Source organism: Mustela lutreola, chromosome 15 (genome assembly GCF_030435805.1).
Source record: "Mustela lutreola isolate mMusLut2 chromosome 15, mMusLut2.pri, whole genome shotgun sequence".
In the NCBI taxonomy this organism is placed as follows: Eukaryota; Metazoa; Chordata; class Mammalia; order Carnivora; family Mustelidae; genus Mustela; species Mustela lutreola.
In genome coordinates this window covers 19,486,685-19,502,687 of record NC_081304.1, presented here as the reverse complement: position 1 = coordinate 19,502,687, position 16,003 = coordinate 19,486,685, and the positions used below count along the sequence as shown (strand labels likewise).

The following is a 16,003-nucleotide window of genomic DNA, read 5'->3' as shown; positions in this document are numbered from 1 at the left end:
AGACCAGACTGTACTTTCTGGCCCCTTTCCTTAATGTTCCTTAATATTCCTCCCAAACCAAGAGCCCCAAGCCTTTGAGTTTCTGTTTGTGGAGAAAGTGCCTGAGGAGTGCCCAGCTAGTGTACCTGTCAAAAAAAGGGGGGGGGGCTCTATAATTTTCCATTTTCATTGCTTCCCAGACTTCATCTCCCCAGAGGGCATTAGTAAGTCTTGAGTCATCTCCACTGAGGACAAAATAAAAAAGAAGTCATTTATATTTGGACAAATGGATTCAGCTTTAATTTAAAGTTCTGCTTTAAATTTATTTTATTATTTATTATTTTATTATTAAGTATAATTTAAAGGTCCACTTGACCTAACTGTCGAAGGCCTGGCCTCTCAACCCCACTCCATTGTCAAGGTCCCTGAGAACATGGGGGTTTAACGTTGAATCCTCAGGGAGTTGGGCGAGGCACTTTGTTCAGGAAATGTTTGTTGAGTTAAACTGGAAAACTTCTTGAAGGGGAAGCTGACAGGATTTGGGGGAAATGGTGGAACCCTGCTTCTGGGAGACATGTCTCTAAGTGAGTGAATCCTCACCCAAATCTCTAGCAACTCACATGCTTTGTCCACAGTATTCACCTCAAATACCTTTGATTCACCTCAAATACAAGTCCTTTGAGGATCTGAGAACTCTAATTTTCTCTCTTCAGCTTTCTAACAGACTCGGGTCCTTTGGGGCCTCATTCTTTTCTGCACACGATAAATTTGCTGGAGGCGGCAGGATGGAACTGGAGGGTAGAAAGGTAAAGATCAGTAAATGGTCTCGTGACGTACACAGTTGCCCCAAGAGGGTCCCCCTCCCCGGAGGGCAGCCTGCCAGAAGGCTGCCCAGTATGCCCAGAACGGGTTATCAGCCCCATCATGTGTCTCTATCAACATGAACCCTCTCCCTGCGGTTCTTCCAGAAGATAGGGCTCTCCACCGGCTCCCCACCTACTGAGCACATGGCGGAGACCTAGACAGTGGCCTCGGGATATTTCGTCAAAGGATCTGCTCTGTTCACCCTCGACTCACCCCAGACCATAAAAGCTCCAGTCCCCAGAGATCACCACAATAGTTACTGAATACTTTTGAGGAGGGCTTATCTAGTAGAGGGAAGGGGCCATCTCTTTGGTCGGGGCCTCCTACCCGTGCTCTTGCAGTCCTGACAATGCAGAACACTGCCCTGCCCTCCACAACCCTGCCAACCACAAGCCTCACCGGCAGCACCCCCACCATTAGCCGCTCTCTAGCCTAGAAGTGGGGAGATGGGGTTGCTTGGACCAGCAGAGACAATGTGGTCAAGGGCATTTGGAATCAGCTTGAGTGGGTGGGGGCCCAGGGGAGGTGGGGGTGAGACTCCAGGTCATACCTCCTGGATGACATTGTAATCATTTCCAGCATGGAATGTTGTCAACCTTTGCTACCCACTCATTAGCTCTGAGTTTCTTTTCCTTGTCCCCAGTCCACTCCTTACAAGGCAATATGGACTTACCGATGGAAAATCCAAGCAGGTTTTGAAAAACTCTATTCCAACGAGCTCTGATCTTTGAAAATGTCAGTCCGTGACCTGATTCCACCCCCAGCTCCCTTCAGAGGTCTAGGTGACCCAGGTGTGTGAGGCTTTGGTCTCTGCATGGCTACAGGATGATTTCCCCTCCTGTAGGAAAGCGGGCAACATTGTTTCTCGTAACTTAGTTTCTGTTACTTCTATTTATTCCTTGTCCTTTATATATCTAGTCTCCAGGAAGTTCACTGCATTGACTTCCTGGAGATTAGATATATAGATATATATAAAATCTCCAAATACAAATGAAAGAAAGCGCAAACCCCTCAGGGAGATGCAAATTAAAACCATAATAAAATATCACCTTACATGGGTGCCTGGCTGGCTCAGTCAGAGGAGCATATGACTCTTGATCTCAGGGTTGTGAGATCAATCCCTGTGTTGGGTTTAGAGTTTACTTAATAAATAAATATTTTTAAAAATATATATCACTGTACACCTGTGAGAATGGCTAAAATCAAAAAGACAAGAAATAACAGGTGAAGAAGGATCTCTCATGAAATGTTGGTGAGAATGTGAATTAGTAGAATCACTGTGGAAAACAATATGGAGTTTCCTCAAAAAATTAAAAATAGAAACATCAGGAGCATCTGGGTGGCTCAGTCGATTAAGCGTCTGCCTTTGGCTCAGGTCATGATTTTGTAGTCCTGAGGATATAGCCCCATGGTAGGCTCCCTGCTTAGCAAGGAGTCTGCTTCTCCCTCTCCCTCTGCTGCTCCCCTGCTCACTCTCTCTCTCAAATCAATAAATAAAATCTTTTTAAAAATTAGAACTACTGTATTACCCAGTAATCCACTTCTGGGCATTTACCCAAAGAAAACAAAAACACTAGTTCGAAAAGATATATACATTCTTCTGTTTATTGCAGCGTTATTTACAATAGCCAAGATATGGAAGCAAACCAACCATCTATCCATAGATAAATGGATAAAGAATAGATGGTGTGTCCATATAGAGATAAGAATAGACACACACACACGTGTACACACACACACACACACAGGAATATTACTCAACCATAAAAAAGGATGAGGGTTTTGTCATTTGTGACAACACAGATGGACCCAGGAGGGATTATGTTGAGTGAAATAAGTCAGACTAAGAAAGACAAAGATCACACGATTTCACTTATATGTGGAATCTAAAACAAACAAACAAACAAAATGAATAAACACGAAAAGCAGAATCAAACCAATAAATACAGAGAATAAACTGATGGTTGCCAGAGGGAAAGAAGGGGGGAGGAAGGGCAAAATGGGGGAAGGAGAGTGGAAGATACAGGTTTCCAGACCTCATGGGATGAATAAGTCACCATGATGAAAGGTACAACGCAGGGAAAACAGTCAATGGTATTAAAACAGTGTTGCATGGTGACGTTGCATGGTGACAAGCATAGCACAATGTGTAGAGATGTCCAACTGCTATATTATACACCTGAAACTGATGCAACATTGTATATCAGCTACATTCAAAAGCATTAAAAAAAAAAATACGGAAGCCCTTTCCGGAGTCCCCAGTCACCAGCGTGCTGGTGTTTTTACAAAGAACTACATAGTCAGCACATTGTTTTTGCATGAACACACATTCATTCTACTGCTTGTTAAACTTGTCTGTTAAAACCCCAAAGGTCCCAACCTGAAGGACATTAAGTGAATTAATCAGTGCATTCAAAGATGATTATTTCCTGGCCGTAAGAGCTACCGAGACAACCCTGGGAAGAGGGTTTGAACTCCCAGACCAGGGGGCCCTTCCGAGATCCCTCTGCAGATAAAAGAGGCCCAGCAAGGTGATGGTTCCCCGGACGATAGAACTTACCACATTATAAAAGGAATATTCTTAAAACATGATAGCTAAAGCACCAAGACTTGTCTTTGTCTTCAAATAAGTGCACTTGCAGACAGGAAGTCTCTGCAAGAACCAGGGCAGTTGTAGACTCTGTCCTGGGTCCCTGGGCTGGCTTCAGAGCCAGAGGGCAGCCCTTGCTCTACCAAGCAGCATGCCAAAGTTAATAATTGGCCTGGCCGAGTACATGGCAGATCAGGCTGTTTTTGTGTGCCCGTTTTTCTATTTTACGTAAATCACCCCGGACATGTTTGCATCAACCTACCGGTGATGCACCTTTGATCAATAGATTTTAGACAAAAGTGGCTTTTGAGTCCAAAGATCAGGGCTGGGTTGACCTGCAGGGCAGATCCAGGGTGTATAAAAACAGGGGCAAGGCGCGGGCTGATAGAAGAGCAATCACCACCAAGTCCGTCATCGCAGCAAGGGCTCAGCTGAAGGCTGGCCGAGGCATCAGGAGTGAGGATGGAGCAAGGAATGAATGCCCTTCATGACTTTGGGATCCAGTCAACGCACTACCTCCAGGTGAATTACCAGGACTCTCAGGATTGGTTCATCTTGGTGTCCATGATCGCAGACCTCAGAAATGCCTTCTATGTCCTCTTCCCCATCTGGTTCCATCTCCGTGAAGCTGTAGGCATCAAGCTCCTCTGGGTAGCGGTGATTGGAGACTGGCTCAACCTCGTCTTTAAGTGGTGAGTAAGAGCCAGACAGAGAGGAGATCGGCAAGGGAAGAGGCTGGCACTCTCTCTGGAAATGTCTGTCCATTGGAAGTTGCCTTCTCCGTGCTATTCGGGAAGCCACGGGCTACTCCCCTCCCAACTTTGGATCATCCACTTAAAGAGGGAAGACAGAGAAAACCCTGTCCATGAGTTGAAGACACAGGCAAGGCTATTTCATGTGGATGGAAGGCCAGCTGTTCGACTTAGTGAAAAGGCTGACGTATAGCTTATAAGCGAAGAAGTACAGTTTTATTACTTTGAAGCAGGATTGGTAACATAAAGATAGATGGATGAAAGATGGTGTATGAAAACAGGAAACGTGTTGGTAACTTAAAAATCCATGGCATGGATGGGGCGCCTGGGTGGCTCAGAGGGTTAAAGCCTCTGCCTTCGGCTCAGATCATGATCCCAGAGTCCTGGGATCAAGCCCTGCATCGGGCTCCCTGCTCATCGGGGAACCTGCTTCCCCTCCTCTCTCTCTGCCTGCCTCTCTTCCCACTTGTGATCTCTGTCTGTCAAGTAAATAAATAAAATCTTTAAAAAAAAAAATCCATTGGATGGAAAAATGAGAAGCAATCCAGAGAACTGGGCTCCAGCCCTCGTTCAGCCACCCACCAGCTTTACATCCTGGGCAAATCAAAGCCACTCTCTGAGTTTCTGTTTTATAATCTGTAAACTTAGGTTATCTCTGGGACCTTAATAATAATTCTAGTTAACATTTATTGAGCTTTTAATAGGTACTAGGCCATGTGCCAAGAGCTTTGCTGTGGGGTTGTTGCTACAATATAACAGATGAAGAGACAGAGGCATTGAGATAAGTGACCACAACTCGATCAACATAGTGGTCAACAGGCAGAGGCAGCACTGAAGCCCAGGCAGGCTGATTTCAGAGGCAAGGTTCTTAAGAACTAGGTTATAGTCAATGCTGATGAACTGACTGTCTCAGGGGGCAGATGGTAGTCCTAATTTTAGCATTTGTCAATTTTTCCATCTTTGGGGTCACTTTCAATCTACTGATGGGTCATGCTTGCAAAAATTCTATATCTTTTACAATGGTTGGCCAGTACCAGTTGACTCCAGCATGTGACTGGTTTGGCTTCTATTTCCACATCTGGAAAATAAAGAGCTTGGGCCAGCTAAGACCTTTACCATCCCTAAACTATCTATGTTTACTGTCAAGTGATTCAGAAGATGCTTCTAGGTCTAATATTCTTTGGCCATAAACAATAAATGTCTTTTAGTATCCAAAAAAAAATTTGTCATGGCGTTTAGAGGACCAACGTGTATCAATTGATTCTGAAACCTCTGTTGAGAGGTTGAAGAACTAAATGCTGTCTGTAATACCCCTATTCAGCAGCATGACTCTAAAAAGTAAACAGGTAAAGGGTTATTTTAAACATCTGATCTCAGTTGAAGGACCATGGATTTTCTCTTGAGTTGGCAGAGGTCAGAGTTAGTGGCTATCTCTGATGTCGGTGAAAAATCACTATTCAAGTCCTGGAGGGGCTGAACCTTGACACCTGTTTCCACAGTGAAAAGCATATCTAGTGCTTTATCTAGTACTTTTAAAAGGGAAGTGGTTTGGGGCACCTGGGTGGCTCAGTGGGTTAAGCCTCTGCCTTTGGCTCAGGTCATGATCTCAGGGTCCTGGGATCAAGCCCCGAATGGGGCTCTCTGCTCATCGGGAAGCATGCTTCCCCCTCTCTCTCTGCCTGCCTCTCTGCCTACTTGTTCTCTCTCTCTCTCTCTTAAAAAAATAAATAAATAATAATAATAAAGGGGAAGTGGTTTGTCTGGGCTGTACCCTCTTCCAAGGCACAGAGAATACAAAGTAGTGCCTGAAACTATCTCTGTCCTTACAGAGAGCAATTCTTATGGCAAGGAGGCCACATCTCCTGAGGGTGACTGTCCCTGGGGTCCAGGCACATTATCTGATGTGGGAGGAACCCCAGGACTCCCTGAGACCTGGCGGAAGAGCATAGGGACCTGGCAGGATTTGCAAGTCCAAGGTGCAAACTGTGGTTCTTTTTTTTTTTTTTTTTTAAAGATTTTATTTACTTATTTATTTGACAGAGATCACAAGTAGGCAGAGAGGCAGGCAGAGAGAGTGGGAAGCGGGCTCCCCGCTGAGCAGAGAGCCCGATGCAGGGCTCCATCCCAGGACCCTGAGATCACGACCTGAGCCGAAGGCAGAGGCTTAACCCACTGAGCCACCCAGGCGTCCCGCAAACTGTAGTTCTGTATGTGTCCTTCCTGGACCAGTTCTTCCTGGGGTTTAAAAAAAGTCACAGAGCTTCCATTAATATGGATTTTTAGGATCTCGGGTTTATTTCTGTTTGAGTAAATACTACTTTCGAGTCGTTCCAAATTCAAACGTTATATAAAGGATGTACCAGGATAAGTCTCCCTCCCCTACCACTCACCAGCCACCCCATTCCCCTTCTTGGAGGCAGCCAAAGCTAATAGTTTTCTGTTTCAGATCACATGAATCTTCTCACACTACTCCCTTTTCCCCAAGGTGTGGGCTTCAGGTAAAAGCGTTCCTTCAGTAACTCCAGATGCTGGTTCTGCTTTTCTATAGGATTCTGTTTGGACAGCGTCCATACTGGTGGGTCATGGACACAGATTACTACCGCAACACATCTGTGCCGCTGATAAAGCAGTTTCCAGTCACCTGCGAGACTGGACCAGGTGAGAGTCCCCGCCCCAGTAGAGACAGAAGCTGGGTGGACCTCGCTCACTGTGGCCACCTCTCAGCAGTCACTGTAGATGAAGCTGTCTTTGAGGGGACAGGAGGAGGACCGCTCCTTCAAGCTTTAGTCAGTCTTCAGTTGGGTACAACTCCATGTTAATTTAATTCAAGGAGGCCCCCTGAAGAGCACATCTCTGCTGATTTAGAAATCTGCCTAATGTTTCCAGAATCTGAATGGCTAGTCCAGAGAGGCAAGGGTATTCTTATAGGCAAAGGGCTCATGAGAGTAATGGCATTGTGGCCCTTCATCCGGGGAGGGAAATCAGGAGAAGGCTAAGCCCCTGGTTTATTCTTCCCCAAGGACCGGCCAAGTAGAGGTATCTTCCTGAACCGACTGTCCAATCCCACACCATGTTTGTGCTTTTTTTTTTTTTTAAGATTTTATTTATTCATTCGACAGAGATCACAAGTAGGCAGAAAGGCAGGCAGAGAGAGAGAATGAAGCAGGCTCCCCACGGAGCAGAGAGCCCAAGGCAGGGCTCCATCCCAGAACCCTGAGATCATGACCTGAGCTGAAGGCAGAGGCTTTAACCCACTGAGCCACCCAGGCGCCCCATGTTTGTGCTTTACTACACACAACCAAACAGTTCTTATACAATCCAATGATAGATTAGATTTCCTTTTTTGGTAGGCAATGGACTACCAACCGCTTCACTCACCCTTAAGTCTTGGTGCCAGCATCCCTTCCTCAGGGACCCATCCCTAACTCCCAAACTAGGGCATGGCCCTTAGTTATTTCTTCTTGCAAACCCTTTGCTCACTTCAGAGCATATTCGTTCACTTTATTTATTTATTTATTTAAGTTTTTTAAAATTTCATTTTATTTAAGTTTTATTTATTGAGCACCTACACCATGCCAGACATTGTTCTAAGTACTTGGAGTACCTTTAGTGAATAAAAGAGACAAAGATTGCTGTCCTTGTGCAGCTGAAGTTTGAATGGTGTGTGTGTGTGTGTGCCCGCACGCACGTGCACACAATATACACATTCATATTTCATGAGTAAAAGATAAAGGATTTTAGAAAAAGAGGAAGATGACTAGGAGGAGGAGGAGAGGAGGAAGAAGGAGCAAAGGAGGAGGAGGAGGGGGAGGAGGAAGAGAAAAGGAAAGGCAAGACGTTATCTCTGGGATGCCCTGGCAAGCCGACTCAGATGTAGATTAGCATGCAAGAGTCCATGTGTTGAATGTGGGAGGAACCCAGTTTGTCAGAAAGATGGAGCACAAGCAGGGGGCGCGACAGAGAGAGAGGGAGAAGCAGGCTCCCCACTGAGCAGGAGCCCCATGAGGGGCTCAATCCCAGGACCCTGGGATCATGACCTGAGCTGAAATCAGACGCTTAACTAATGGAGCCACCCAGGCGCCCCTAGATATTTGTTTGATAAATGACTAAAGGGATGAATGGGTGGATGGCAGGATTTGTGGATGGATGGATGAAAGGCTGGAAAGATGGGTGGTGGATGGACAGAGAGTTGGATGGATAGTTGGACAGAAAGAAATATGGGTGGGTGGGTGGGTGGATGATGGATAGAGGACATGCCCTAGCAGTGTCCCAGATGGAGACTTTTTTTTTTTTAATTTATTTGTCAGAGAGAGAGAGAGCACAGGCAGACAGAGTGGCAGGCAGAGTCAGAAGGAGAAGCAGGCTCCCTGCTGAGCAAGGAGCTGGATGTGGGACTCGATCCCAGGACGCTGGGATCATGACCTGAGCCGAAGGCAGCCGCTCAACGAACTGAGCCACCCAGGCGTCGCGAGACTTAAGATTTTATTTATTTGACAGAGAGAGACATCGAGAGAGTGAACACTAAACAGGGGAAGAGGGAGAGTGAGAGGGAAAAGCAGGTTTCCTACTGAACAGGGAGCCTGATGTGGGGCTCGATCCCAGGACCCTGGGATCATGACCTGAGCCAAAGGCAGACGCATAATGACAGAGGCCCCCAGGCGCCCCTAGGTGGAGACTTTTTACCTTTAGTTCATCCATTCCTCTCTTCCCTACCCTTTAGGGAGTCCCTCTGGTCATGCCATGGGCACAGCGGGTGTATACTATGTGATGGTCACATCCACCCTGGCTATCTTCCGGGGGAAGAAAAAACCAACCTACAGATTTCGGTAAGAACTCAGCACTGGGGACTGGCGTGGAGGGCAGGAGGTGACTGTCTCTGTGAATGGACATACCACTTGCTCTTCCCTACATTCCACACCACTGGCCCACCCGGCCTTGGGCTGGTAGTGAGCCGAGTGGTGGCATTTCTGCTGAGGGCAAGCATGAAGGTCACAGGATGTCAGGGCTTAAAGGGACCTACAAGCCCAACTCCTCCCTTTACAGATAAGGAAACAAGGCCCAACCCGGTAATGGGGACTTCTCAAGATCAGACAGCGTCCTACTGGCAGGGTTTAAATAAAAACCCACTTCTGTACCAACCAAAGAGTCGCCTTGTCCAGGTTGAAAAACAAAGGCACATAAGACATTCCTACTACAGAGTTCTGAGCACACAGCCACTGTGCAAATGGTTAATTATCACAGACGTAAAATAGGGGAGCTTAATGTTCACGGGTGCAAGCGTTCACCACGTGACACGGGCATCTCCGAGCTTTGGAGTACGGGCTTCGAATTTATAAAAATTCTTCGGACAGCACCTCGGTTGGCCAGGCTCTGGCGTTCCTTCCAGGGCTGTCCTCGCTAAGGGATGTGTACCCGGGTGCTGTTCTGACCGCCTCTCCTCTTGCAGGTGCTTGAACGTCGCTTTGTGGTTGGGATTCTGGGCCGTGCAGCTGAACGTCTGTCTGTCCCGAATCTACCTCGCCGCTCATTTTCCCCATCAGGTTGTTGCCGGAGTCCTGTCAGGTATCAGCTGCTCTGGCTTTCTCCCTTCCTGCCCCTCCTATCCCGTGTCTCCGCAGCTGGGACAAAATCCCAGCATGCCAGTCGTGCTCTGGGTGTCATCAGTGTTGTTAGCGTTTCAGCGGGCTGAATGGGAAGGGTCTGGAAACTCTTCATTTCTACAGGAGTGCCCAGATCTACGCAATTCAAAGTGTTTCAGAAAAGTTGCAATACATCAAGTTCATTTACTCAATTGAATTAGCTGGAAATTTCCTTTTCATATTCTTTATCTCTTACTGATCTTCAGCTGAAACTGCCCCTGGTTCTGTTTTTGGGTTTTGTTTTGTTGTTTTGTTTTTTAAGATTTTATTTCTTTATTTAGAGAGAGAGTGGGGAAAGGGCAGAGGGAGAGGGGGAAAAAACCTCAGACAGACTCCGCACTGAGAATGAAGCCAGATATGGGGTTCAAGCTCAGGATCCTGAGATCATGACCTGAGCTGAAATCAAGAGTGGGATGCCTAACTGACTGAGCCACCCAGGCACCCTGGTCCTTAGTTTAGTTTTAAGGAAATCTACCAAATTTAACAAATGAACAGGGTCCTAGAAAAGCTCTTTATTTGGGTAAATCAACTTTCAAATCCACAGTTGGTCTTTCTTATAGGACCAGAGTTTTGAATACAGTTGATAACTGAACAACACAGGGGTTAGAAGCACTGACCCTCTATGCACTCGAAAATCCACATATACCTCTGAACCTATGAATAGCCTAGTGTATCGTCCTGGACCCGCAAGGACGACAAGAAGCCCCAGTTCAGATGTATCTTCTCTCTCTTTATTTCCGCAAGTCTACACACTTATATACATTTACAGGACCAATCAGCGAGCAGGGTACAGGAGGGAGCGAATCAGGCTGTGCACCTAAACAAGCAACTTCGCTAGCAACCAATGCTGTTTACTTCCTCTTTGGGTGTTCCGCTTAGTCTCACGAGGCAATCCTAACCTGGCAACTAGCCAGGCACCATCTTTTAATGGCGGAGGCCGCCCTGGCCAGGGGCCTGCCTCCGACATAGTGTTAGCTGGAAGCCTTACCGATAACATAAACAGTCAATTAACACATATTTTGTATATTATTTGTATTATACCCTGTATTCTTACAATAAAGCAAGCGAGAGAAAGAAAATGTTATTCAGAAAATCATCAGGAGCAGGGTTACCTGAGTGCCTCAGTTAGTTAAGAGTCTGCCTCTGGCTCAGGTCCTGATCTCAGAGTCGTGGGATCAAGCCCCACGTGGGGCTCCCTGCTCAGCGGGGAGTGTGCTTCTCTCTTTGCCCCACTTCCTGCTCATGCTACCTGGCACTTTCTCTCTCAAATAAATACATAATATCTTAAAAAAAAAAAAAAAAGAAAAGAAAATCAGCAGGAAGAGATAATACATTTACGGGGATCAACTGTGGTTATCAAAAAAAAATCTGCATATAGATAGACCCTCCTAGTTCAAACTCATGTTGTTCAAGGGTCAACTATACTTGTGTTGTCTTAGATCCCATTTTTAATTGGCTGAAAAGACTTAGGTTAAGCATAAGAAAGACTTTCTTTACATTGTGGGAGGTCCTGGAATAAATATAAGACCTGGAATATAAGAATAGAAGACCTTAAGGACATTGTAGAATTTCCCCCCTGGAGATGGGTGAGAGCAGATCAGCAGATGGGTAGAATTACAAGAAGAGTGTGGAGTCCAAGGGAGCTAAGGGTTTCACAACCACCACAGAAGTAAGGCAGCCTACTGGGTGCCCTGTTTGAGAAGGAGCCTGAAAGCCATGTTACATGAAAGACCTGAGAAGGTATAGGTTAGAGATGAGAATAATTGTCTTCAAATGCATTTTCTACAGAGGTTTTAGATTTACAACTTCACTCCTACAGAAATAACGGAGACCAACAGATGGGATGGGGGCGGCGGGGACACAAGGAAGATTTTTTGATAATTCATTCAAAGATGAAATGGGCTGCCCAAGTGGGAGTGAGCTCTCTACCCCTGTGGGTATTCAAGTAGAAACATGAGGGCCCCGACAGGAAGCACGAGTGCAGTGAGAGAATGTATGCGACATGCCTCTTCCGTCTTCCCATCCACCTACGTACGGGAATCAAGCAGGTGACGCTCTAATCTGGCACCTGAGATTTAATGTCACAATGGCAGGATGGATGGTAGGTCATCCATGGCTCCGAACCCACCCCCCACCGCCCCGACAGCTGAAGGGCTGGAGTCTTCCCTACTTCTCACAGCCATTCTTTCTCCCATACAGGCATTGCTGTGGCTGAAACTTTCCGCCACATCCAGAGCATCTACAACGCCAGCCTCAAGAAGTACTTCCTCGTCACCTTCTTCTTGTTCGGCTTTGCCATTGGATTTTACCTGCTGCTCAAGGGGCTCGGCGTAGACCTCCTGTGGACGCTGGAGAAAGCCCAGAGATGGTGCCAGCGGCCGGAATGGGTCCACATTGACACCACGCCCTTCGCCAGCCTCCTCAAGAACGTGGGGACCCTCTTCGGCCTGGGGCTGGCTCTCAACTCCAGCATGTACAGGGAGAGCTGCAAGGGAAAGCTCAGCAAATGGTTCCCGTTCCGCCTCTGCTGCATCGTGGTCTCTCTTGTTCTCCTGCACCTCTTTGACTCTCTGAAGCCCCCGTCCCAAGTGGAGCTGATCTTCTACGTCCTGTCCTTCTGCAAGAGTGCGGCCGTGCCCCTGGCATCTGTCAGTCTCATCCCTTACTGCCTTGCCCGGGTCCTGGGCCAGCCGGACAAGAAGTCTTTGTAAGGGCCTCGGAGCCTGCAGAGTTCAAGTTCAACTACCGACAGACCAAGCCAACCCCTGAGGGAGGCTAGGGTCTTCTGCCAGCCCAGAGGCCAGAGGTGCTGGAGTCAGCCCGGCGACCCCTCCCTCCATTGCAATTCCAATTGTATTGGGTGGGGGTTTTTTTGGAAAGCAAATAAGGCTAGTTGAGAAAGCCTTATCTGTTAGGAGTTGGGTCCTTCTGGATTTTTCCCTGAAGACTTACTTGCTCTTCTTTGAGATAACACGAAAGTGAGACTTCCAGGTAGGGCCTGCTCGCCACCCAGGTTGGGGATCTCAACTGAGAATTTTCTGCCTGTCCCCATCCTTACACAGAAAAGGGAAAGGAGAAAGGAGCGGTGGACTTGACAGAGAAAGAAGGATGACGGGTTAAGGAAGACTTTTTCATATCCTGCACATCTTGTAAATTATGTTATACAATATCTAAATGGCTTTGATTATATTTGAGTCTTTAGGTAAGGCACTCTTAATAGTGGAGGACCAACTTAGAGTATAATTAATGGGTAATTAGTGGGGTGATTCTGCTTCTTATATTTTTCTGTTATATATCCAAGGTCTTTGCATTTACCGGGATTCCTGAATGGCCGCAGTAACCTTGATTTGTACTGGGTCAGAGCATTCAGATATAATCAATTTCTCCTCTATCACCCTAGATCTCCCTCCTTGTTAGCCCTGCTCTGCTTTCCCTAGAATTTTCCACTGGCTCCACATCCTGTCGGATACAGAGATGCCTAAAAGCAGCTCTGGGGCAGTGCTTGTGTATGGTTTAGTTAAACTCTGAAATCTTGGACAAAAAAGCGAGGAGAAGGCAGGAGAGGCAAGGAATCCTCTCCCCAGAAGGTCACTCCAATGTTACTTTTGATTCCTACAGGGTAAATATGACTCCTTTCTCTATCCCAAGACAACCAAAAGCACATTCTTAGAGGAAAAGCCAGCTTTCCTTTGCCTGTTCTTAAGTCTCAACTGATTCGCAGAATATGTCTTAAAAAGAATGTTTAAGCCTATTTATTTGAGAGTCCTTGTTTTTACTACTAATTATACAGTTCACCATATATTACCATTCACACCAGCCATCCTGGTCATAACATCTTTGAAAAGGAAAATATATATGTGCAGTATTTTATTAAAACAACATTTTATTTAAGAACGAAGTCTTGCTGATTACTGTATTTTAGATGCAATTCGATCTGAAGGTTCTAATTCTGGCTCGGCTAAATTTCTAGCTCTTTTTCTATTTCCCTAAACAAATCATTTAGTCTCTGTGTACCTATATTTTCCCTTCGGAGAAAGAGAGTCTGGGGCTGGCCAGGAGTGCCCGTGGAGCTGGGGGGCCTACAAAGTGTCCACGGGGGCACAGATAGTGTGGAGGGCATCGGCCAAGATTGAACATTAGTTACCAGACCACAACAGGTCAGCAGGAGTGGCTTAAAGGGATCAAGCTGCAACTTAAAGACAAATACACAGGGTCATTAACCAAACCAAGCAATCAGGGAATATAAGTCACAGCAGCAGAAAAAGACCAGGTAGACTCTGGAATCCAGGAAGCTGGTATCAGCAAGGTTTGGGGTTATGGTTAAAGAAAGTCAAAACAGGGGCCCCTGGGTGTCTCAGTGGGTTAAAGCCTCTGCCTTCGGCTCAGGTCATCATCAGGGTCCTGGGATCAAGCCCCGCATCGGGCTCTCTGCTTGGCGGGCAGTCTGCTCCCCCCGCTCCTTCTCTCTGCCTGTCTCTCTGCCTACTTGTGATCTCTGTCTGTCAAATAAATAAATAAAATCTTAAAAAAAAAAAAAAAAAGAAAGAAAGTCAAAACAGAATGAGTCGTAGCAACACGGAAACCTCAAGGGACTTCTTGAAGTTTTCTCCCCAAATGATTCATTTCATCCTGGGTGCGGGGACACCCCCTCCAAAGGCCTAGCCCTGGATCTAGGAAGACATCTGCTCACTTCCTTCAGAACTTTGGAAAGCGTGTCTTCAGGAAAGTAGAGTCCTCCTTCTGGATTTGGGTTCTTAAGGGGCCATGTAGCCCCTCGGAGACTCTACTGGCCTTCCAGACGGAGAAGGGAATGGTCTTGTTCTGTCTAAACTGAGCACCATTGCTCCGGCCTGACCCCTCTCCTTGATGATTAATTTGTTCTCAGGGACCAGGTCCAGGTTCCTCGCAATAGGACTCTGGCAGAAAGTGAGTAGTTCCCCTGCCCTTGGCAGTTGGTAAGGTCTATGGGGACACAGAATAGATCAAATTTACTGAGTACTTCTTCTATGCCAAGCTCTGTTCTCTGCATTTGATTTATTCATACAACTAATTCACTTAATTCTCCCAAGCTGGGGGCTGTAATTTATCCATAGACATTACATATGAATAATGAGAGGGGATAGGTATCTTGCCCAGAATGAGGAAGCCAGTTTAAGAACCAAGCAGCCTGGGGCACCTGGCTGGCTCAGTGGGTTAAAGCCTCTGCCTTTGGCTCGATCGTGATCCCAGAGTCCTGGGATCGAGCCCCGCATCTGGGCTCTCTGCTCAGCGGAGAGCCTGCTTCCACCTCTCTCTGCCTGCCTCTCTTCCTACTTGTGATTTCCACCTGTCAAATAAATAAATAAAACCTTTAAAAAAAAAAAAAAAAAAGAACCAAGCAGCCTGATTCCAGAGTCCACATGCCCCCACCCGTAGCCCCTCCCGGGGATGGATGCCAGTAATCCTGGCAGCTCTTTCCAGGTGGCTCCGCCCGGTAGAGCATGAAACTCTGGATCTCAGCATCCTTAGTTCAAGCCCCACACTGGGTGTGGAGCGCCTAAAAATTAAAAAATTAAAAAAACAAAAAAACACTGGCGGCTGTTTCAAACCATCCTTCAGATGCCAGATACAACTTTAAATTCAGCCCAGAGAGAATTTGTTTTCTTGTGGCTGAAGGAATTATAAAACTTTGAGTGATCCTCCCAGTGAGCTGGTCTTAGTTTCTAAGTAGGAAGACACCATATTTCAAAGGCAGTTTTATAAAATAACTGTTAGAACAGGGATAACCATATTAGTTTAACTTGAGCTCTTTCTTTCTTTCAAAAAAAAAAAAAGTTTAAAAGTCATGCTCAGACTATCTGGGTCAAAGAGGAAGTAACTTACTGTTTCTACAGTGAAGGTAAAATGAGAAGACAGAATTACCACAAAGAACTGTGGGTACTGGGGCACCTGGGTGGCTCAGTCAGTTAAGTATCTGCCTTTGGCTCAGGTCATGATTCCAGGGTGCTGGGATGGAGTCCCGCGTTGGGATTTTTTTTTTTTAAGATTATTTATTTATTTATTTGACAGAGAGAGATCACAAGTAGGCAGAGAGGCAGGCAGAGAGAGAGGAAGGGAAGCAGGCCCCCTGCTGAGCAGAGAGCCCGATGCGGGACTCCCAGGACCCTGAGATCATGACCTGAGCCAAAGGCAGCAGCTCA

General features: G+C 46.4%; 1 protein-coding gene and 1 long non-coding RNA gene across 3 annotated transcripts; one reads left to right on the top strand and one right to left on the bottom strand.

Moving 5' to 3' along the window:
- Positions 1-252: 252 nt before the first annotated feature.
- Positions 253-3,565, bottom strand: LOC131816469 (uncharacterized). Its single transcript, XR_009348075.1, has 3 exons — positions 3,404-3,565; positions 1,517-1,681; positions 253-770 (listed from the first exon to the last, which is right to left on the bottom strand). It is a non-coding gene; the product is annotated as an uncharacterized LOC131816469 (long non-coding RNA).
- Positions 3,566-3,674: 109 nt separating this feature from the next.
- G6PC1 (glucose-6-phosphatase catalytic subunit 1) lies at positions 3,675-15,620 on the top strand. Of its 2 annotated transcripts, none has more exons than XM_059149243.1 (5): positions 3,675-4,125; positions 6,734-6,843; positions 8,906-9,011; positions 9,632-9,747; positions 12,024-15,620. In XM_059149243.1, the coding sequence occupies exons 1-5, from the start codon at positions 3,896-3,898 to the stop codon at positions 12,533-12,535; spliced, it is 1,074 nt and encodes a 357-aa protein (XP_059005226.1). In that variant the 5' UTR covers positions 3,675-3,895; the 3' UTR covers positions 12,536-15,620. The 2 variants fall into 2 exon arrangements, with proteins under 2 accessions (XP_059005226.1, XP_059005228.1); XM_059149245.1 differs by having other exon boundaries at positions 3,676-3,955.
- Positions 15,621-16,003: the final 383 nt, after the last annotated feature.